This window comes from Prinia subflava, chromosome 14 (genome assembly GCF_021018805.1).
Source record: "Prinia subflava isolate CZ2003 ecotype Zambia chromosome 14, Cam_Psub_1.2, whole genome shotgun sequence".
In the NCBI taxonomy this organism is placed as follows: Eukaryota; Metazoa; Chordata; class Aves; order Passeriformes; family Cisticolidae; genus Prinia; species Prinia subflava.
The window spans coordinates 9,625,918-9,649,433 of record NC_086260.1 but is presented as its reverse complement, the minus strand read 5'-3'; the positions used below and the strand labels follow the sequence as shown (position 1 = coordinate 9,649,433).

The following is a 23,516-nucleotide window of genomic DNA, read 5'->3' as shown; positions in this document are numbered from 1 at the left end:
CACCCCGCTGGAGCTGCAGGGTTCTGAGCACCAGATGGGACATCTCCTGCCAGCACATCACTCTCCAGGAGTTTTCTAACCCATCCCCAGGGACTAACCACAGCTTTGCAAATGCTGCCACATCACGGCTGCCACGTGCTTTGCTGCGTCAGTGTTTTGTCACGGAGCAGCCCAGCTTTAAGCCAAGATTCCCAGTGTAGAAAAGCTGCAAGCAGTGCTAGAACCATATGCATGAACATCTCCAGCTCTTCCTGTTAACAGCTACAGAAAAACTGCCTCCATGGGCATAGGGAGGGGAGCAACCCAAGTCCTGCTGCTTATGGTGGGTGGCAAGAGACAACTCCAGCCCTACACTGGCAGCCCTACAAACAGTGGCCTCCCAACAAAACCTTCTGTGCAACCTCCCCCTCGTCCTCCAAGGTGTCTCACAAACAGGGTCCCCTGGCAAGTTAAAATGTTGCTGGAAGCAAAGTGTTGCCTCACTATGATCCTCCAGCAGAAAGCAACACAAACCAAAACAAACGCATTTCATTTGCTTTTATTTAATTTTAAAAAAAAGTCAAAGTCATTCCAATCCCATTTAAATACAGAGATTTACAAATAGGTCCAAAACAGGACTAAAATAGTCTTTGAAATGCTGTACTTTTAAATATTGTGCTTTCATAGATACATAAGAAAATTAGCATATAAAAATACTTTACAAGGAATACACTCTAATATATGGATAAAAATACACATTTAATTAATGCATTTCATCTTCATATCATTCAAAATGCATAGGAAGGGATACAAGGACCAAGTTTTTCTTCCTCCTTTTTTTTTTGTTTTGTTTTGTTTTGTTTTGTTTTGTTATTTTTTAAAGCCTTTAATAAAAGTCTTCATTAAAAACCTAAGAGAAGCCCCAGTGAGCTTCCACTGCTCAGAATATTGCATATAAAAACACTTTCGGCTGCACGGTCAATGCTCCACAGTATCAATTATGGCACGTTATCTAGCTGTGGCAGCAATGGGATGGGATATTGCATACTCAAGAGAAAATGGCTACAACGACAAAGAGCTGGATGGGGCCGTGCCTGGAAGAAACACCCTGGATACACCCAGGATACACCCAGGAGACACCCAGGATACACACAGGATACTCTGTGCTGTCACAGGGGGCTGTCGGGATAGACAGTGCGGGACAGGTCCCGGCTCAGCAAAGCGACACACGCGTGGTGCACCCACCCGAGCCCCGCCACCGGCGGGCAGCGGGGATGGAGGAGCGGGAAGGGCCAGCGGGGACCGGGGGCAGGGGGCTCGGAGCTGCCGGGTGTGACGGAGCGAGCCCTCCGGCCCACGGCCCGGGCCCCCTGGGGAAAGCGAAGGCGGCCTGACGCCGCCACCACGACAGAACATCACCATAAAGTGCTACTGAGAGGAACAGAGCGGGCGATGCGGACACCGCAGCCCCGGGCGGGGCCGGGTGGGACCAGAGCGGCCGCAGAGCTACAAGAGGCCAGCGAAAGGGAAAGGGGCACACACCGCCCGCAGGAAAACATCCCCCACCCAACCAAGGGCTCGTCATGCCTCTGCCTCAGGGGAGCAGCAAGGTTTTGTTGATCCAAAACATCAGGGGCAGCCATGGGAATTTCACTATTCTGCTATTTACTTCCAGGCACAGGCCAAGTTTGCGAGTGAGACATCTCCATAAAGCTCAGACAAACAAGGGGGATTCAGGCAGGTACTCAAGGCCTTTAGCCTTGGGTGTGGCCTCTACTCTGCAGTCACTGCTGAGCACAGGTAACAACACTGCTCATGGGAATCAGCCACACGAGGTGCCTGCTCCCACTACAGGGTGAGCCACACCTAGGGGGGAGTGTGGATAGGGCTGGCAGGAGACAGCTGCTAACACCAATTTTTACACAAGAATTGCATTTAGCCACTCTCAAGCACATTTTGAAGTGTCTTTTAACCGGCTCTCTCCACAGCCTTGCACTGGGAGTGCAAGGGGCTGCAGAAATCGATTTGCCAAGAGTGTTGAAAGGATGGAGCTGGGCACAACATAAAAAGGAAGGCATTTCAGTCCTGCTGTATGTGATTAACTGAGCAAACAAGGAACATAATAGCACCATGTGTGTTTGTAGGACGGCCAAGGCCTTTCAGGGTGAGGAGGATGTCTGAGGCAGGATCCTGCACACTTGATGGTAGGAGCACAGAGGGGATGCCCTACCATGGGGGATGGTTGTGGATGCTCCTTCCTCCTATGGGCTGTTTGTCGCACTGCCATCACTGCCACAGCCCCAGATTCACACCCAGCTCTGACCTTTCCAGCAATATTTGGCGGTCTCCAGGCTCACTGAAGACCCATCTCTCCCCTTGCAGGTTATGGTACACAGAGCATTTACAAATACCAGTGCAAAAAAACAGGAAAAACACCCCAAATACCACAAGAGCTCAGCAGAGGCATCACCTGCTCTGCTCCTGCTGCTCAGAGCGTCTGGACACTCGCCTTGAGCTCGGCACTGCGGGGCCCCTGCGCCTGGAGCTCTCTGTTCCCCTCCGAGGCAGCGCCGGCAGCCAGTGCCAAGGGGTTCCGGCTAATCACCAGGTCCAGCTTATCTCCAGCCTCTGAAATCAAGGGAACGGCCAGACAGCAGTCAAAGTCTCTCGTTCGGACGCGGTTTACCTGCCGGGATGGATTTGGGACATGCCATGGGGAGGAACAACAGAAAGATCATGTTTGTTAGTCAGCAAATGCAAGATTAGTGCTAAACCCCAGCTGGAAAAAATACACAACTCTTGGGGGTCCCTGATTCCAGGTTCACAATGGAGAAGAGAAGCATCCCTTCAAAATGAGCATCCATGCTTAGCTGAGGAATAATGCAATAACTGATAGAGGAAGGGGGAAAAAGGTCTGGACCAGGCATGAACCCTGACCCTCAGTGCCTGCAGCAGTATTACAAGTGTTAAACACTGCAGAGCTCAAAACCAGTGCTCCTGTTCAAGCCTGTAGAAAAATGTTGCCATTTACCATTATTTTTTTGCCATTATGGCTTTTACTGGCCTTAAATTTGTGGTGCCAAGTATTCCGCCCATAGAAAACAAATAAAGGCCTGAGGCTTCTGGCAACCATTTTCCATCTCAGCCAGAGGTAAACCCAGATTATACCAAAAGTTTCTGCTTCCCCTCTCCCCATTTATATCCTTAATTTCACAGGAGTCTGGATGCATTTCAGGAAGCAGCTGCAAATTCCCCCTGTAGGATTCAACAGTGAAAGCAGCTACTGCTGGCTGTTGCAGACCTTCAAGCACATTTCTAGGCTAGGTCATCCAGAGAAACCACCCCAGCTCTCTCTCCCACAGCTACCAGAACACCTGGGCTTGGTGCCCTGACAGCTCTGGGACAGAGCAGGCAGGCAAATGGCACAGGGATGGGAAGCGTGGAAGGGGAAAATGAATGTCCCATATGCCCTTGGAGTGAACATAACCCCTAGGGCCAGGTGTTGCTTCCTTCTTTGGGCAAGGGCTGGGTATTTGGCTCCATACAACCCTTCCATCCCAAGTCCCTTCCCAGGATTAATGCATGCCCACAGTGCTGGGTCTGTGAAAGCAGCAGCGTCCCCCCACCCTAGCCGGTGTCTGCACAGAGACCCCAGTACTGCTCCTTGCAGCAGAGGGACAATTTCTAGCCCACTCATGGACAAGGAGAGATAAACCACAAGCTTGCTCTGCCCCTGCTCTGTGCCAGCCAGGCAGCTCCAGTGCAGAAGTGCCACTACTGCAATGCCATGCTCCAGTCAATCCATGCAGCCAAGAGGCGGAGGGTCTGTGACAGCAGGGACAAGGTGTTTCACTGGATTTCGGGCACATCATCGTGCCCACGATCAGCAGCACTGTGCAGCATCCTCAGCAATTCATCTCTGCACTTCTTGAGGGGAGTCACCCATGGCACGTCTGCGATCCCTCATTCCACTTGTCGGGGCCACGGCAGCCGCCCCGTGTGCCGTAGGTGCGAGCTGTGCAGCACAGCGTGCGAAAAGGGTGTCCAAAGTCTCCGTGCCGCTCTGTTCAGGATTTTGGGCACACCTCCCAGAGCACTTGGCACTCGCAAAAAGCAACACATCCAACATTGTACAGAAAGGCAGCCCAGAGCCTAATTAGCTTCTTGTTCGTTCTTGCACCATCTTTTATTTGAAGCTGAGAAGGAATAATTGTATAGCAGCCAACTGGCTAGAGACCATAACAAGCTTAAACAAGGTTCCCCACAGTGCTGCCAGTCCTCCAGTTACCTGATGTACATAAAGTATTGGCTCTAATCCGACTGCTAAGAACCCCTGCCTAGAAATCAGTAAAACTAAACATCTGAGTGTTTCCAAATATGGTCACAATATCTGCATTTCCAAATGGTGGCAATTTTTCCACAGAGGTTGCACTTCCTTCAGTTGCTGTTTGAGTTGCCTCAGAGCTAAAATAGTTGGTTTTCATCCCCACAGAGCTTTTCTCCAATCTCTCAAATTCACCAGGCTTTTTCTGTCCCTCTGGTAGTCCGAAATGCTCAGGGCACATTTAGTACAGACTGTGCTTGTCTGCTTGCTTGGAGAACCACAGCTATTTCAGATGATGCATTTTTCAAAGAAAAAATCCATAAAAAATACCTTGCTTGAAGGATGTGTTTCCTAGAAAACGCTTCTAGTTGTCAAAGGCATGCACAGAACTTCATGAACTTCACTTAATTCCACAGGGGGCTTCACAGGAACACATATTGGTCAATACAGTCTGGTTCATCTAAAAACCAGGAATAGTACTGAGGGTGAGGAGAGGAAGCAACACGGCTTTTTGCTTGTTTTGAGCTGTCCAAGCTCAAAAAGGCCAGTGCCAGAACAGGCTGTGCCCTGGACCAGTGTAATCTAGGAGTACCACCTGGCATACCACCTAAGGGTACTACCTAGTGATTTTTTATTATAAAACACAGGTCCCATTGAGAGTTGGTGGCTAAGAGCTCACCTAGTTGGCTAACTATTACCTTTCATTAAAGTTAGTGCTGCCATGGATGGGTCTCACTTCTCTCTTCCTCTCAGCCACTCATTCACTCCGTCCCAGCCTCCAGAACTGCATTTTGCATTTATTACCTGAAGCACTCTGTCATATGGCTTGAGGCCACACTGATCTGCTGGCCCATCCGGCCGGACCATATTTACATAGACACCTTTTTCTAACAGGCCATCCGACAGACTGAATCCAAAGTCTTCGCTCTCCGGGTCTTTGTGCAGTGTCATCTGGAGAGGCAGAGAGAGAAGAAGCAGGTTTCAGTGCAGCAGAGTAATGAGGGGATGTACAGGGTTGCCAGGATGGGAGCAGCATGAGTAATGTGTGCAGACCTACAGCAATTCTGCTCTGGGTCTCCTGAGCAGGTTTTTCTTAGCCTGGGCAGATAACACAGATTGAGCCTTATTTACCTGACACCATCATCACAGGAGAATTGATTTGGTGACTGGCATAAAACCAACCCCATGACAGTCCCTCGCCCTTGGATGTGGAAGGAAACACAAGCAGTGCAACACAGAGAGCACTCATGTTTCACCCAAAGAGCAGCAATCAAGTGTTTTTAATGGAGCATTGCCTTCCCTGGCCCAGGTTGTGCTGTGTATCCTCTGTGTGTGCCAGACCAGAACATGAAAAATCAACATGTTTACTGGGAATTTTTAATGTTGTGAGTCAAATGTGAAGACAGCTCATTTTTAATACATCACTCAGCAGGAACATCAAAAATTCTCCGTATTATTCACAAGTTATTTTCAGAAAATTCATATCAGTAAGTGCTGATGCTCTGAGTACAAGAAATGGGCAACCTCATCATCCTTTCCCTTGGGCATGTCATGCTTTGGCCTTGTCTAAAGGAGGAGAGCACTGCTGGAAGTGTGTCTTGCCATGGGATAACACTGGGAACCAGGGACAACTGATTCCCCAACAGCACCAAAATCTCCCCTTGCCCGCCATGAGCTGGGAGTGAATCTCTGCCATGGCTCACAGTCCATGACTGTGCTCCTGGCCAGGTGAGCCTCATGGATCTGAGGTCCTGGGGAAGGATAATGCTCAGGATGACACACAGGAGCATCCCACCTGGCCTCAGCCTCATTTCCAAACACAGCCATCACCAGATGCTCCAGCAGAAAAAAGAGTAACCCTATAACATGCCTAATTACACAGCTCTCTTCCTTCAGGTACCAAGGAGTTTTATTTAAAGACACATTTGCCATGCCCTGAAGAGCAAAACCAGATCAAACATGAAAAAGTTGTTTTTTCCAGCTAGCATAACTGCAGGTTTCGTTCTGAAGTCACATTAAGAAAGAAAAAGGCAATCAAATTTTTGAAACCTCTCCAGCTCCCTTCCCTGCTTGCATTCAACATCAGCAGCTTCTACAGTTAATTACTTTTCCTAATTATCATTGCCTCACACCATGGTAAAACTGGTCACATTCAGCTGGATGCTGAAATCAAACCAGTATCCCATCACTGGAGTGGAAGAGGAGGGAAAAATAAGTCATTTTTTATTTGAGAAGTGGCCTACTAAATTGAGTGTACCACAGGAAAAGAGCTGATGGGTCTCCAGGGGGCCCTACTTCAAGCTCTCTCACTTTTATCTGTAGCACCAAATAACAAACTCCAAAACACATGGACCTGGAAATCTTACATATAAAGAGAAACAGCAAAGTCCAGGTTTGAACCCTGCTGAATGATGGCAGCTAAATCCCACTACTCTTCTGAAGGGGCTCCTTCATCTTAACCTGTCCTCCTGGAAACCTTTGCTCCAGACCTCAGTGAGGGCCACCTTTAACAGGGACCAATTTCTGGGAGTGCCTCTGAGCAAAGCAGATTCTTTACAAGGTTGCAAAGGTTCTACAGCTTTAACCATTAAGGTAGTGCAGTGCCACATTTACACCCACCCTCGGCGACACAAACCTTGTGAAACTCAAGGGGGGTCGGGGACATGATTTCCTGCATCTCCTTCTCCATCTTCTTCACGTCCAGGTTCCTTTCATTCTTCTTGGCAGGGGAGCTGCTGCCCTCAGCCTGTCCGTCGGCACGGCTGGAGCTGGCTTTCCTCAGCGGGCTCATTCCCGAGGGGTTGGCAGAGTCCAGGAGCAGCTTGCTGCCCTCCAGGCCCAGGTTGTGCACGCTCCCTGTCATGATGGACGCCTGCAGGGCGAGGGCACAACGTCACTGCGCTGAGCCAGCAGCAGGAAGAGACGGACCACAGACCACAGGCGGCACCACTGCTCTCACTGGTCAAAACGAGTACCAAGGAGCTCTTCCTGTGGGCTGTAAGAGCCATTCCCAAACCTCGGGAGCCTGCTTCCAGGTCTATGGCTGAGCCACTTCATGCTTTCCACCCCAACAGAGAGCTTAATCTCAGGAGGAAGCATTTGGGAAGCACTGCCTGATTTTTCCATGATGCCTTCAACACAAACAGGGCCAGGCAGGCCTCATCTTGCGTGTGAACGAATTTGGTAGTCAAGGAGGACGAATGTGCCATTCTCAGGGAGCTCCCAGAGGAACCAGTGCCTGCCTGGGTCTCCAGCCTGCCTCTGCAAGCTGCAGCTCCTCTCCAGAATCACACAGTGCTGGCAGTGGCCCAGGGAAGTCAATGCCTTGGACTCCACTGAGGCCACTTCAGCACAAAAATTAGGATTTTATCTGTCAGTAAATAGGAACTGTCATTGAGCAAAACTGAGTTAAAATATGAAATTAAGTAGTATTTAAGCCTGGTCATCCTTGATAGCATCCATTAAAAGATGCCTCTAAGTAGATTCAACTCCATTTGGCAATGCTTTTCACTAATAAGATGATGTTGATCAAAGCTAATGAAGGAGTCAAGAATCCAGTCTGTGGAACCTCAGCTGGCTCCAGGTCAGTGAGTCCATTTAAACAGCATAATGAAACTAATTTCAAAGTTCAAGTTCAAAGGGTCTGCAGTCCCAATAAGTGTCAAAAGGTAGAAGAAATGAAAGGAAAGGTAGGGAGCAGACAGCAAAATTCTTCAACACTAAATGTGGCACGTCAAAGAGCAATTGCTTCTGTGCACAGGGGAAATATCATCCAACTAAATCTCTAATCAAGACCCTCCAGCTCTTTGCTCCAAGGTGGAACAAAGGCAAATAAAGTGAATTATGGTTGCAGTAGGAAAATGACAGCACTACCTATGTTACCCCAAAAAGTGTTGGATAAAATACAGAAAACCTTTCATCTTTGCACTTATCAGGTCTTCACACATGACCTGATCAGCTCAAGTTTGGGCAAAACTCAAATACCTGCTACGTGGAAGGACACTGACTTACCACATACTTGAAAGGCAGACTAACAAACAACAGCACAGCCAACCAGAGTACATTTGGTCACTGCCCTCGGGTAGCCTCAGCCCCCAGGATGTCGTGCTGTGCTGTCCCAGCACTGCAGGGCCAGGGAGAATGAGAGGGCTGAGCATACCATGCTGCTGCCCTCCCACAAAGGCTGCAAATATCACAACCAACCAGGACCCAACAGCATTGAACTCCTCCATCTTCATGGCTTTTAAATCCTCCTTGCAGCACCATTAGCAATTTCCTAAAGGTTTTCCATAAGCTTTAGGTTTAGTGCAAGCAGCAAAAAGGGCAGTTCCAGACTTCTCCAGCCTGTGGCTGCTCTGCATTATTTTTCCCATGTCTTGGCTGCCCTCAAAGCAAAGCAGACACACATTTTTACTGGAAATAGCCTGCTTCTTCCCATACTCATAGCCTGGAAGTGGATTCTGACTGTGTGTAAACCTGTTTCTAGGCTATCATGGGTCACCTTGCATGATTCTTCTTCTTATTTAAGAGGCTGAGTGTTGCACTTAAGAAAGCTGCAATATAGGAAAGGCCCCAGTGAGCTCTGCACATCCCACAGAACCCTTCACAAAGGCTGAGCATACAGAGAGGGAGGAATGGATGAGTTGTATTTTGGATTCCATAAAAGGGGAGTTGAACCCAACAGATTCCTGCTAAAAACAGAGCACTTCTCTCCCTAAAACTTTCAAAATATTCTAGAAACATGCTTCATACACAGAAATCCTGGAAGTGCTCAGCTTTCAGTAAGAGTCATTTACATGTTTAAAAACATTTCTGTAACTGTCAAAGCTCCAAATAGCATAAAACGGCAATTACAGCACAGATCCCGGAAAACAAAAGAGAGTCCAACAAATCCCTTCTTTGAAAAGAAATATTTATGCATCATTTTAGAGAGGTACTTTCTCATAAGCAGTCAACAACTGTTCAGAAAGGTTGAGAACAGCTGCCTGAACTCATTTCTAAATAAACTGAGATCCAGGAAATAAGTGATCAAGGGAAAAAATTATAGTCTGGGAGGACTGGGGATCTGAGATTTTGAGTGTGTTGTGGGGGTATTTTTAAGTCAGCATTTTCTTAAGCAGTTAAGATAATAAAAACAGCTTTCCATGCTTCAGCACAATAAATTTAATTGAGATTTCCTCCTCCACTTACAGTTGCTGAGGATCAAGGAGGAAAGGACAACTAGCAAGTCCCTTGTCACAATACAAACTAAAACAGGACTTTCCTCTTCAACCTTCAATTTGTCAGAAGTCGCCTTTCTTTCTCTGAAGCCTCAGCCATCTGTACATAAAACCAGTCCCACTGGGAGTGATGGAGGGCATGACCCAGAGAGTTCTCCCCAGTCCTCTGCACCTGGAGGGCACAGGGTGAGGTGGTCTTATGGAGTCCTCCTCCTTCATTCAGGCTGTGGGAGCTGAACTAGGGAGGGAGCAGCACAGGCCCCATCCTGACAGGCAGGTTTGCTTCCTGCTGCTCACAGTCTCAAGGGGGATCTTATTTGCATCCCATGACTTAGAAATCCAGGCTCCTCATCCTATAACCGGACACAATAACATGACCTCCAAAGCATTTTGGATAAAGAAAAGAGAAAGTGGTTTGTGAAGAGAGGAAACACCTTTATTTCTGCAGGAAGCAATTACTTTCTCAGATTTTTCCATGGGGAAGGCTGGCTGAAAAGCCTCCAATTACCTATTTCACTAAAACAGTTTCCGGCAGAGTGACAGCTGAATGCGAGATACGTGTGCCTGCTGGCACTTGAGGCAAGCCAAGGCTTCAGTCCCAGTGGGGCTCTGTGGGGCTCCTTTTGCTTGGCCTTCAAGTGCTTTGGACAGACAGCATCTTTCCAAGCAGAGGGTTCACCACTGGATAGGGAAGGCTTGCCAACAGTCATGTGAAGATTATTGGCCAGCAACAGTTCGTGAAAAGGGCGTGGAGTTCCTGGCAGGCAAGACATGGGCTCAGGGAAAGAGCACACGCAAGCAGCTGTCTAATGTGGCAGAGTTACCCACTAGCACAAAGCCTGACAGGAATTAAACTCACACCCTTCTTCACAACACCAGCAGCTCAGGGATGCTATGGGCAAGTGACATCTGGGGAAACCATCTAACATTTATGGAAAGAGCAAAACAGCCAGATCAGCAGCAAATTCGGAAAGTGATTTACCTCAATCTCCCTCAAAAGTTCAGACTGGCCGCATGTTTCCAAATCCTCCAAAGCTTCTCCAAAAACACGCCAAAAATTGTCCTCATGAGTGGTCTCAAGGCCATTTTGGCGGTTGGGGTATCTGTTGTAACGTAGGAACCAAATATTGTCAGCACTCTTCTGCAGCGGGGTGAAAGCTGCAAGGCTACAGCAAGTGTCTCACCAGTAAAAGCAGACTTGAAGAGTCTTCATATACAAAAGCAAACAATATGAACTTTTCAAACAAGAGTCCACATACGAGACCTCCATGCATTTACTAACGGGGCAAGTGTCCTTCAAAGGAAGCATTAGGTTGGTGTAGTAATGTCAAAGTTCAAAGGATAAATTAAAAAGTGCCTGTAGGAAGATTGTAGGTTTAGGAAGACTTTTTGGTGAAATAGAGAAGTGAAAGAAAAAAGGATGCGTTATGGGTAAACCAGGAGCCTCAGAGACTGTTAGTACAAAGGCTGATGGGATAGAGCTCAGATCTGAGACACAGAACACCTGAGAAGAGAGAGAAAAACACAGAGGGTAACAGACATGGTGAGAAAATGATAAATACATTAGGTCTCTATGAGAGTAAATAATGCAAAGATGTATATAAAAATGGCTGCCCTGGGCTGGACAAGCAAATGCACACTACAGCAGCAGTATCAACAGTGTCATGTACAACCCATACAAACCAAGTTTCATTTGCTTTGGGATGGCCAGAGAACTGAGCTGTTACTTTCAGGAGGTCTCTCTTTTTTTTGCTGTATAGCAGTCTTGGCACTTACAGCTGTGTAAAGTTTGCCACCAGTTCTGTCTACAACAGAGAGTAAGGTTAGAGAGAACCTCTCTCAAGCTGGTACAAACACACATTAATGTGAACACTGTGTGCTCGGGGTTCTGCAATTCCCCACCTTGGCAGATTCAGCACTTTTTCTCTCTGACCACAAGCCAGGGTCAATACCTCTAAATCAAACAGCAATTTAATATGGTGAAATCCTCTGAACAAAAAACCAGGTGATGCTGGACACACCTTACTGAACACCAGACTGCAAAATTCATACCACCAGTGCTCTGTTTAACAGGAGCTTCTGGAAGGAAACTCTCTGTGGTGTTAAATCAAGATCATGATAAACCCACCAACACGTCATGGGAAGAGCTCCAAGGGGACAGTGATATTAGAGCAGCCCTAATGCATCTTATACATATCTTGTAAGGAGCTGCATGGCTGATGCTCCAGCTCTGCACCATCTGGTAGTATCTTGCATAGTTTAATGGTCTTCAGGTCCACAGACAGGAAGGGACACTCATCCACCAGAGCCATTCAGCAAAGTCAAAACATTTTACTTGAGTACATGTCACAGAGAGATTGGCCTCCATTAAATATATAATGACCCCTTGGTCTTTTTCCAGATGTTTAACAACTGCAAAGTCTTTAGCAGACACTTTCCCTTGATCCATTGGTTTAAATGGGAGTCTGTAGCAGGCAGAAACTCACTCACACACCCTTTTGCTCCTTGTGGGATCATGGACTTCCTGAAGAGAGCAGTACATGACATGGCTTATTGTATTTTAAATTCATCCCCTATCTTTCATCAGCTTTTGAAGGACAGTAGCTTTTACGCCAGGCAGAAAGGTCAAATAAACACCCAGCAAGACTTTATAAAAACAAACCAAAATTTCCCCCAAAAAGGAATTTTTGATTTTTTTCCCCTTACTCATTTCCTTCCTCTGCTCCCAGGTTCCCAAAGAGGCAAATGTCTCTTTTAGTTACCAGTGTCTTGCCTCTCAGAGCAGCAATACATAAACATATCCAGGACACAGATGAATCAGAACGGGCTCCCACATCACTGGGTCAGCAGGTTCTTCCAGGCTAAAGGCTGTCAGGGTTTGTTTTTCTCTCTAATAAAGAGGGCATGAACTATCTCACTTGCACTTTGACACCAGGGCTCGGAGTCCTCATTAGGGACACGGGGGTTTTGAGGGCTCAGATTTGCCCATTTCAGCTGCCAGCAGCCTCGCCGGGAGGGTCACGAGGGATCAGTGACCTCTGTGAGCTGGCTCTTGCTGAGAGGCAAAACAAGAACAAAGTCTCCGGCGCTGCCAGCCTTCCTGCCAGCTTGATCATCTTTAAATAGGTGGAAATGGCCATGAGATGTTCTAAGGGTTTTGTTTGGACAAACAAAAGTTAAGGAAAAAAAATAGGAGAAAAAAGAACCAACAGTAACAACACGACACACACAACTATGGGGACTCTGGAGGATGTCGAGGGGAGGGGAAGTTTTGAAGTAACGGGGCTTTTCCATTATGTGTGGTTCAGTGAGGGGCAGCCTCTGGCCAAGGCAGATCCAGCAGGATTTTCACGCAAAGCACAGGGCAGCTGCAGCTGCCTCCCTGGCCACAGCAGCATTTTCCCCATGCTACCTGAGCTGGAGGATTAACTTGACCATGTTCACTCAGTGTAGCTTTTTTTGAGGTGTTGGAAGGGCCAAAGTGTGATGGAGAGAGAATCCAGCCACAATTTTGGTAGATTTTAACATGGATATGCAACCTCTCACTGGTCCTCCAAGCATTTGGTTGGCCTCTTTTGCTTTGTGGCACTGAGCTGTTGTGAAGCTACATCCTTACTCAAAAAAGTCTGGCCAACACATACAGGGACAGCCCTGACCGTATCTATTTCTTTCACCCAAACTACAAAAATACCGCAGCCTTTACATGGCAGAACTAAGAAACATGGTAGGAAGCTGTGGTTCATGCAGCTGAGACCACCCTAACTCCAGACACAAATGTCATCTGGCCATGGCAGAGGTATTGGGGAGGTGGCCCAACACAGCTGGTTGTTGATGGAGGGGACATTACTGGCCCTTCCATCACATTCCCATGCTCCCCTGGTCCCTGTGCAGTGACATCCACACTTCCAAACACTTCCCTGCCTCCTCCCACCTCTCCGTACCTGCTGGGCTTGTCCCAGTCATCCTCACTGAAGCTCCCATCCATGTAGGGGTAGTTTTTCCTGGGGTCTGCTGGAGGGGTGCTGCTCTTTTGCCTGCTGTGTCTCCACTCGTGTGGATGGAGGGCTATGCCGGCAGCCTGCGGTATGTACGTACCTAGGGAAGGCAAGAGGAGCGGAGGAGAGAGAGGGCAATACCTGGTCAGAAACTCCAAACGGGATAGGACACACAGAGCCGGGAGAGCCTCCTTCCCTAGGTCCCAAATGTGAGGTCACATGGATTGTACACATTTCCATCTCAGTCACCCAAAAGCAGTTCTTCCAATCTCTTCTGGCTTTAACCAAAGCAGCTTCTCAGGATGTTGATATGGGATGCCCCATTTCTCCTTTTCTCCCCTGCTTCTCAGTAGTTTTATGGTGTGGGTCTGGGATCCACAGACCTGGGAGTACACATACCCACAGATGCAGATCCTGCCTCCAGCCAGTTCCAGCTGCGGTTAACAGCTCCTGTTTCCACACTGAACCCTGCAGAAATTATGTTGTTGAATCAGTCACCTTTAAATACAACAAGTTCTTCAAAGGGCAAAGGGAAGATCCTGAAAAGCTTCCCTCAGTGGTGGTAATGAGGAAGAGTCAGCTCTGATCCTAAGAGCTCCCAGCCAGTTCTCTCAGAATTCCCATGCCTTTGGGATCAGCTGGTGCAGGTACAGGAAGCTGCGTCAGAGACGTGTGTCAAAGGCAAGGAACAGAATGAAAAACTGCTGGCTTGAGAGCAGAGGAGGCTCATCTACATCACATTTGACAGGAGATCAATAGAGACTGTTAGTATGAAATCCAACAAGTTTCACTACATCTGCCCCCATGGACTTTTGCATACTGCAGTGTATTAGCCCAGAGATGAAAATCCATCACTACCAAGTCACAAGGTCTTCAAGTCTCATGAGAAGCTGCCTAAACAGAAAACTTCCAAAACAGACCATTCCTCAGCAGTATTAGTGTCATCTGCAGTAGAAATAAATCTCCTGAGTCCCCTGCCCACCTCTTTCTGCCTATTCAGTGTTTCAGAGAAATCCTCAGAGCCTTTCCAAGAAACACCATAAGCTCCCATCACATGCTGTGCCAAGCAAAGAGGAAGAAGTAATGGAGAAATAGGTAATTAAGGGAGACTTGATGTCCAAAACAGCTAAGAGCAATGGAAATACCCAAAGACAATGCCAACACTTTCTCTGAAAATGCCAAGGCTGTTATTTCACTTAACTGATTGTTTCCTCTGTGTGTTTTTAAAGGTTAGACTTCTCTGGAGAAAGCCCCAGGAAAATTGCTTGCCAACACCTTACAGCAGTGGGAAGCACTCACTGCCTGCCAGAGCAGGACAAGGGCCCTGGATGCAGGTCCCTGCAGCAGGTGGGCAGCAGGTCTGGGCCAGGCACAGGGGCATATGTCCAGAGCAGTCACTTGGCATCGCTACAGATTCACCTCCGTCCAGAGAGAAGGGCTGGATCCCTGGGATTCAGAGACACCTGGTGGCATGTTTCCACCAGGCCCGGCACAGCTTCCCTGACAAAATCGTTCCTTGAGCCATCTCCTACTGCTGTGGATGAACCTAAAAGCCTACAAAGCTGCAGACACTGATCTATAGTTCTCCATGTGGGGTGTAACCCCTAATCTCCAGGCTCTTTGGTTCCCAGGTTTCCCTGCACCCTGCCTTCCATGCCCATCCCATGGGCAGCCCTCCATGCCCTTCTCCCTACCTTCCAGCACCTCCCTTCCCAGCCAGCACCACTGCACCACCATGCAGCCAAATGCAATTACCAGGGAAGACAAGAGAGCCCCTGAAGCAAAGCTGCAGTGTGTGGATCTTGGGCAACTTGGCACCAGCCCTGCTCCCTGGGGCGCTGTGCTCAATTACTTGTTCTCAATTTACCAGCAAAGCAATCACTTCCCAGTGTCCAACTTGTGTTAACATTCAATTAGATGGAGAAGGATTGCAGCATTATGAAGGCCAGGGGATTCCTCCTTAATGAAGCCTCCAGTGCCAACTGTGCTCCCAAATTAAGACTTCAGACGAACAGAGGCTGAAGGAAGATGCAGGGATGGGGAAAGAGACACCTGGGCAGTGCTGCCCCTTGAACTGAGCCAGAGTGCAGTGAGCACAGCACACACACTTTGCAGCAGCACCCTGCAGCATCCCTCCCTGTTTTCACATTCTGTTCTGGACAGGAGTGTTTCCACACCAGTTTCCTGTTGGAGCATCGATTCAGGACTTTGGTTTGTTTCAACACAGGCTAATGCTAGCTTATGTCACTAAAGCTGAACTGGTATAACTATTTTCCACTGCTTTTCTCCAAGGAAAAATATATTCCTATGACTACAGTATCCTCCATTCCAGTTCCACATCTGCTAGAAGCTACAGCTGAATAAACCTGACCTCGAAGACATGTTCATCTGATCACTCACTAGAGAGTTCATGATACTTTCCTGTAGTATTACCTTAATTATTTTGTTAAGCAAGTGTTTCTAGTCACAAGATATTCTTGTGGATTTTAAAATATCCTAAAGGGGATTATTATGTCCTACAAGGCCTCTCTGGAGAAATAAAAGTGAGCTATGGACCAAGTACTCTGTAAAACATAAAGCCAGTGAATACTGTCTCTGATTATGCGAATTATAAAGTGCTGTAATGGTTTTGAAAATGATGAGAACAGTGTGATGCCATATAAACCAGAACAAATGTGCCAATAAAAGCATAAATAGATACACCAACTCAAAGCACCACATGAGTGCACTCTAAAATACATTTTGTTCCTTGCTGGAAGCGAGAGGCTATACAAATGTGGTCAGGCCACAGGCTTTGGCTCATGTTTGGAGACAAGACCCAGACACAGCAGAGACACCTAAGAAAACACAGCCTTGGCTTACCTTGGCTTCCATATCCAGCATCCATGGCAGAGCCATCCCAGGACTCCACAGTATTGTCCACACTCGGAATTGTGGTGGAGTATATCTCAGACAGCTTGCTAGTTTTCTGGGAGTCTGTCAGCTCATCTTCTGGGTCACTTATTTCATTTATGCTCCCCGACTTCTTGGGGTAGGATTCTGCAACCAGAACACCCTGCTTTAGGAGGCACAAAGAGCAAGCCTCAGGGAGAAGCTTATGCTGACACAGGAGCAAGCCCAGGTACAGCAAATCTTTAAAGTACATCTTTAACTCTTCAAAAGTAGCTGAGAAAAGCATGTACAATGAATGTGAAAGGATTTAATGCATTACTCTTATCTCAAGCTGAATCAAGAAAAAAATGCCTGAGTTTTTAGCACATGGAATACAAGGAGCAGCCATGGGCATTTGAGGATTACCACGTATGAGAGAGTTGGGACCTAAATCAATTCACAAGCACATCTTCCTGTTCCTTTGGAAACTTCCTGCAAACAGCCCTGCCCAGAGAGTTGTTGGCTCCTGCAAGCAATACCCTGTAGCTTCTCTGGTCTCAGAGGGCCTCCTCTATACTCAGAGCAGCACCAGGGCAGGTGCTGGCTGCAAACTTGGCTACAAACAGGTATTTTAATTAGACTCCAATGACAACCACCACTGCTGAAGTTACAGCCCTCTTCCAAGACTGTACAACTTCGTAAGAACTCAAAGCTAATCACCACCTCTCCAGAGTCTCCCACGCATGTGACAACAGTGAAATTCCCGGGTGTGGGATTTTGAGGCTGAATTTCCCCTGATCAGTGATCAGAAAATGGGAGCTGAATGTGAATGATGAAGCTCAGACCTTCCCTTTCATTATTTTAGTTATATTTAGCCCATTATTTAGGGCTAACAGGCCCTTATTATCATTATATCAAATTTCTTTTCAGGTAAAAGCTATGCAAAGAATGATTTCTCAGCACAAGCACTTCTTTGTTCTGAATATTTTTAAGTCCTTGTTGACTAGATATCTTGTTAGCCATCCACACCCTAGATCTCTGACCTGAGGGATAAAAAGCCCTCTGAAAATCTGCATTTGTCAATGAGGACAGATTTTTTTAGCAAACAAAGCCCAGTGTCCTGAAAGTCCCTATTTTCCAAGCCTTCAGAAGATTGCTCACCATGATTAACTCAAGATTACCTTGAAATTTCAATTACACCTGCTTCATTCTCAGAATGATTAATGAGTCTCCAACAGGCACTTGCATGTCAATTATTTCACCAAGCAGCTGTGACAATGCTAAGTGTCAGCAGGGGGGAAAAAAAGGCATTTCAGACCAAAGACCAAGATATTTGGCTTACAGGGGAAGAGACTGGGACTTCTTGAAGAGGAATCAATTCCCCAGTTCTACCTCTATTTGCCAGGTCCCTACTCCCTGCCCAGTCTTTATCCATTTGTAAAACAGTCCATTTCCACATGTCTGCAAACTGCTTTAAGGTCTATAGAAGTTCTATGTTGAAGAGTGATGCCACTTTTTCAGATGCAGGACAGGGATCCCAAGGACCATGCTTGCTTGGAAAAGCTTTATCTCTTAATTTCTTCTAATTGCCACAGTACTGTGGGCCACTGGCTCAGTAAGTCCAGCCAAATCTACAGACTGCAGAAGCATTGCACCAAAAAAATAGGAAAATACTGGGGGTGGGAGAGACGGGAATGAAGCCAGAATTCACCTGGTACTTTCTGAATGTAATGAAAATGCCTCTGTTTGGCTGTGGTCATGCAAGCAGAGAGAAAATGTGAATGATCCCTCTTTTTTTCCAATCACCCTTCTATCCCCAAAAAACAGTGGCCTGCCAGTACTAAGTATGCTTCTACTTTTTTAAACTATGTCAACAACAGCTTCAAAGGCGCAGGGAGCTTGGCAGGGAAACCAGAAGGGGATCCCTAGAATGAAGTTAGAGACTTTGAAAGATGATCTTAGAACCCCAAGCCAGGAAAAGAGGTGTAACAGATTTACTGTCAATTGTTTCCATAAAGTTGAATTAAAGATGGGGGTGGGAGGCAGGAGTGGAGGAATTAATGGATTCTACCAACTCAGAGTCTTCTTGCTCATTTAGCAGGGTTACATTTTTAAAAAATCCTACATTCTTATACTTCTAAAAGTAATGTCTGCTTCACTTCTGTGTGAAACACCAACACAGACAGGGAATGGCAACAACAGTACAAGATGTCAGTCTGAATTAAAAATTACCATTGCAAATAAACCTGCTGTTTCATCTCTTACCATCACCACAGAGAGGCTTTGGGTTGCCTTTTTTTCATCTGTGAGTCTGAAGTTCAAGAAACACACGTTTTCCCACAGTGCCCAGCCGTGCCCAATGAGCACACCGCCTCATCTCACCTTCCACAACACGACACAAACCCCAGCAGTGCCTGCTCTACGGCACAGGGTCCCTGCTGGGTGAGCCTTCCCCTCCCCAGCCCAGCTCCCAGACTCACTCTCCGTCTGCTTCTTGATCTTGAGGGTGACGGTCTCTCCCGCCATCTGCAGCAGGTGAATGGCCTCGCTCAGCGGCTTGCCCTTGAGGCTCACGTTGTTGATGGCCAAGATCCGGTCTCCGATGTGGATGGCTCCGGTTCTGGAGGGAAAAGGCACTGTCAGAAACTCCAGAGAAGCAATTCCTCTAGAAGACAGGGCACTCGGATGTCACTTGAAGCGATTAACTCTCAGCACATTAAAATACATCTTTGTTCCCTTTTGGTACACTCCTCTTCAACCACATACCAGGAATTCGGGTCCTCCCCAGCTTCCATGTGCACAGACATGCAAATACACATGGAAACACATGAGCTCCTCAAATCCCAGGCCCCTCGGGATCTGGGACTGCAGACCAGCTTAGAGACAAAACACTTCAAAGCAATGGGGTTAAAAGCACACACATTTTCAGTATGAGGAGCCCAACACAGTCATCAAACATGGAACTGAAGGACATGTTCACCCTGATGGAAAGAAATTATGAGACAAACCCAGAAACCTATTGGAAAAAGCCCAAACCAAAATAGCTCAACAAAATTGCTTATGTGTGTGCAAGCATGAGCTGAATGAGCTGCAGTTAATGATATGCTTAAAGCTCACCCCACTCAGCTACACCCCTGTGACTTTCTCCACAGCTAGGGAAGAGGTTGTGTTTTATTGCTCAGCCACGTTCCAGCACTGGCTATTGCTCTCACCTAGATAAATCCTCAGGCTTCAGCAACAGGCACGAGCAAACTAACAAGTCAGGGCAATTCTCCCCCTTCTCCATCCTTCCCCTCTGCCTCTGCCACAGGCAAAGGCTCATTTTGCCTCTTCCCAGTGAAGCTCTACAAAGAGCAGGCAGGGCAGGATGTGTCCCCTGCCACAGCCGCTGACAAGGCTGGAGCTCACACTAGCCACCAGCTGGACTCAGTTTCCCAAACTCACACTCCAGCTCCCAAATGCCAGCAGATGAGAGCAGCAGACGCCTCCTTCTCCAGTACTGCAGGAGGTTTTGCTATCAGGAACCTCTGTGGTGGAGCCAGGAGATGCAAATCTGGATTGCAATATCTTTTTGTCCATAGCAAGCAACTTGTCTCCCTCAGGTTGCATCTCCAAACTGACCTGCAGCTGCTGCAGAACTGGAATTTGATACATCAACGCAGGCAAAACAGCTGCTTGGCTTTCCCCAAAATACCGAAATTCTGTTAGACACACTGCTGTGAAACATCCACTGTAAGTACAAATCAAATCAGGAAAAGCAGCCAAGCAGTGGGCAGGACTGCTCAGGCTGCGGCTTCTGCTGCTGCTGAGGCACTCAGCAGTGCCATGATGTCCCATCAGCCACTAGATGTCCGTCTTGTCCCACCCAAATCATCCTGGAAGAGCTGTCAGGGAAACATTTGTGGGTTCAAACAAATTACAGATCAAACTGTGACTGGAGTATGTGTCCTAAAAGTTTCATCTATTGTAGTCAAAAAAATCAAGCTAAACTTCTGGTAGTTTGTAGTCGATCCTTTTCTCAGTGCAGTGTTTCAGCATTCAAGGGTTTCCTGCTGTATCCCTGAACATGGGGACACATCCACCCAAGACACCAGTCCAACCACCCAGCCCTGAACAACACGATGGCTCTCCAATAAAAGTCTCTCAGCAGGGAAAAATGCAGAAAAAAATAAAGGGAAAGATCACATTTAGCCAGGTATTTTTCTTCAAGGGGGGGAAAGCAAACCAAAGTCCATTCCTCTCAGGGACCCTCTGTGAGGCCAGGCAGACAGATGCTGAGCAGGACTGACAGAGAAAGCAGTTTCCAGCTAGTGATCCTCGTGCCTCTCCATTACTCCCAACAGTCCTTAATTCACCTCCAACACAAAGCAGCCCAAGGAGCCATGGGCTGCATGTCCCTTCTTGCTCACAGGGGACATGCAAGAACAGAACTGAGTAACAGGTGAGTGGAAAGGTGTAAAAGGGGCTGCAAGGACTTCTCAGCAAGCACTGGGGAAGAGGTGGCTGCATGCATCTGGTAGGGACTAACTTGGCACATGGCCAGGGTCACCATTGCTTTTCCTCCCTGCCAACATGGCTTGGGCTGGATACTCCTGGACTCCTACAGCCACCCCCATCTACCTGAGCAGGTGACACTAAAGGAGGCTGGTCTGGCAGTTTGAAATGTCAGCAGTAGCCAAAAATTGCTCTTGGACAACCATTACACTTCAACCAAATTGACCAATATTGTTCAGGCACACTCCCTTGGTCAAGAAGGAAAACACAAGTCCTGTGGCACAGGCTTAAGCCATCTGCAGGCGCTCAAGGAGGGGGGACACAGTAACATGGGAGACAGCCACAGCTCAACACCAATCTAACAGCCTGAGCTGCTTTAGTAGTTTTCCATAAGATTAGACATGAGGAAAAAAAATGTTCAAGGTCAAGATAAAACCTGAGTCATCTGACTCTGAAGCCTTTTTGACTTAGACAGCCTGTCACCCATAGACAGATGTGTGACAGACCCTAGACAACACCCTGCCTCCCCCACTGCCAGCAGCCCAAGATGCACTGCAGACTTTCACTTGTGCCTCTACAAGAACAGCCCGTGGATTCCTGTTATCAGACACTGGGATCAGGTCCACCCCGTGTCAGTGCTGCTGAACCATGTCCTGTGCTCCAGTAAGAGTATGGATTTGGAATTAAATCCCTATCCTTCAATCAGAGCCTGGCTAAGGGCATCTGTGGCACAGATGATGGTAGAGATGTCAGGAAAATGACAATTTAGGATAACACTAGGAGCACCTTCTTCTTTTCACAAGGTCAAGTCACCCCCTTCTCTCACTTGCAGGAGAAAAAGAAATGCACTTTTCCTGCAAGCAGCCTTCATCCCAGTGCTCCTCACTCTCCCCACAGGAACCCAAGGTTACCCAGAGACATCCCTGTGCTGCTCAGTCTCCACGGGGTAATCTGCCACTCAGCCACAGCGAACGTGCTGAGCAGCTCCATCACTCTTCTCACAAGGCTTTTCATTCCTCACTGCCTGCTCCCTCCTGATCAAAATTCAGGAGTACTGCAGCACTCGCCTGCACTACATTTCTGGACATAGCAGTCACCGATGTGCATCCAAGTTCACAGGAGGAACAGCCATGGAATTGCAAAGGGAACTGAGATCAACAAAGGTACAAGACTGTCTTCTGACACCTGACAGAATTTGAGCTGGCTGTTCTTAACCTCTCTCACGCTGGGTTGCAGGTACAGTACAAAAGTGCTGCACAGAAAAGCCTTGGATACTCTGTGGCTATTATCTTATAAGGAAAAAGACGAAATCCTACAGTGGCAGGCAGTGATATAAAATCCCCAAAGAGAAGAATCACTAATGACTAAGTCTATCCCCTTCATTCCCAGGAGATACAGACCTTCTGCATTCTGCACCAAAGGGAAGCAATGGAAATGCACAGCAGTGTGCTGAGAGCTCTGGGAACCCAATGCAGAAAATGACACGAAGCTGTTTCACAGTCCAACTAAGAGGGAGTGTGGTCTTGAAACAGAAAAAGCAAAGGCCAGATTTGCTGTCAAACATCCCCAAGGTCTCGCACTTTACACCAGTTTGTTCAGGGTTTGGTTTTTTTTGTTGCCGTTCTGCCTGTCAGGCAGCACAAAGTAAGAGACCCTTAGAGAAGCATGAGTCAGGACTGCTGAAATGATCTATTTACAAGTCACAGCTCCCGTATAGAAAGATTAATTAAGATAGAGTGTATGACTCAGTTCCACCTTATAGTCTTAGGAATGTCCTGATCCTTTAAATCCCACACATCCACATATATTCAGACCCAGGCACACAGTAACCTCCCTACTGGTTGAAGGTAAATCTGCTCCTACGTTTATTAAGTATAAATGCCTGGTGCTTGGACACACCAACCTGCACTGAGATCCCGCGCATGTAACACACTGAGCAACAAGAAAGAAGAGGTCAGAAGACACCCAAGATCCCTGGTTTCAGCAGGACAAACCACTGCAATGGCCATAAGCCAGTTTAGCAACAGGGGAGTCCTGGTCAGAGTCTACAGTGGTTTCGTAGGCAGGCCGGGCTCTCCCCTGACACAAGGTGTGCATGCAAATCCCAGACCAGGATGCACCACTGTGGAAGAGGGGCAAATAAATATGTATTCCTGCTGCAGAATTCACCTGACTCACTGGATCTGACTTTTCCTGAAGTGCCTCTCTCATTGCTCCAGCAGCATAGCCCCCACCACCATGCTTCATGTCACTTGGTACCTTCAGAGCACCTTTCCTTTTTCGCAGACTAAGACACCAAAGAAGGGTTTATGACAGCAGAGGAAACTTGGCATGGTTCAAGACCTCCTCGCAAATCAATTCAACTGCTCTGCCCCCAGTCCTCACCTCTCTGCCAGCCCTCGTTTAGTCAAGCCCGAAATGACAATAGGATCAAAAGGTTCCTCTGTCCCGGAGATGGTGATTCCCAAAGGGCCCCCATATCGCTTCAGCTCCACCGTGTAGATAATTGCACCAGTTGTCTCCTGCTCGTCTGAAAGAGAAAACAGGAATTCTTTTCATTTCCCAAATAGAAGTAGTCATAGGAAAGACTTGCAGCATCCAGAGGCAAAAGCCAGAAGTCTTCAGTGACACTCA

At 47.5% G+C, this 23,516-nt stretch overlaps 1 protein-coding gene across 5 annotated transcripts in view; it reads right to left on the bottom strand.

The window, feature by feature from the left end:
• Positions 1 to 523: 523 nt before the first annotated feature.
• The window catches only part of GRIP2 (glutamate receptor interacting protein 2), a 260,411-nt gene continuing 237,418 nt past the window's right edge, over positions 524 to 23,516 (bottom strand). For 2 of the 5 annotated variants that reach the window (XM_063411633.1, XM_063411634.1), the window contains exons 17-25: positions 23,268 to 23,412; positions 18,869 to 19,008; positions 16,380 to 16,556; positions 13,917 to 13,985; positions 13,464 to 13,617; positions 10,505 to 10,625; positions 6,939 to 7,175; positions 5,108 to 5,254; positions 524 to 2,665 (exon numbers count right to left, since the gene is read on the bottom strand). In XM_063411633.1, the coding sequence (XP_063267703.1) occupies positions 2,468 to 2,665; positions 5,108 to 5,254; positions 6,939 to 7,175; positions 10,505 to 10,625; positions 13,464 to 13,617; positions 13,917 to 13,985; positions 16,380 to 16,556; positions 18,869 to 19,008; positions 23,268 to 23,412 (1,388 nt within the window). In that variant the 3' untranslated portion in view covers positions 524 to 2,467. Of the gene's footprint in view, positions 4,764 to 5,107; positions 5,255 to 6,938; positions 7,176 to 10,504; positions 10,626 to 13,463; positions 13,618 to 13,916; positions 13,986 to 16,379; positions 16,557 to 18,868; positions 19,009 to 23,267; positions 23,413 to 23,516 lie in introns of all 5 variants that reach the window. The other 3 variants (XR_010082283.1, XM_063411636.1, XM_063411635.1) reach the window with 3 other exon arrangements.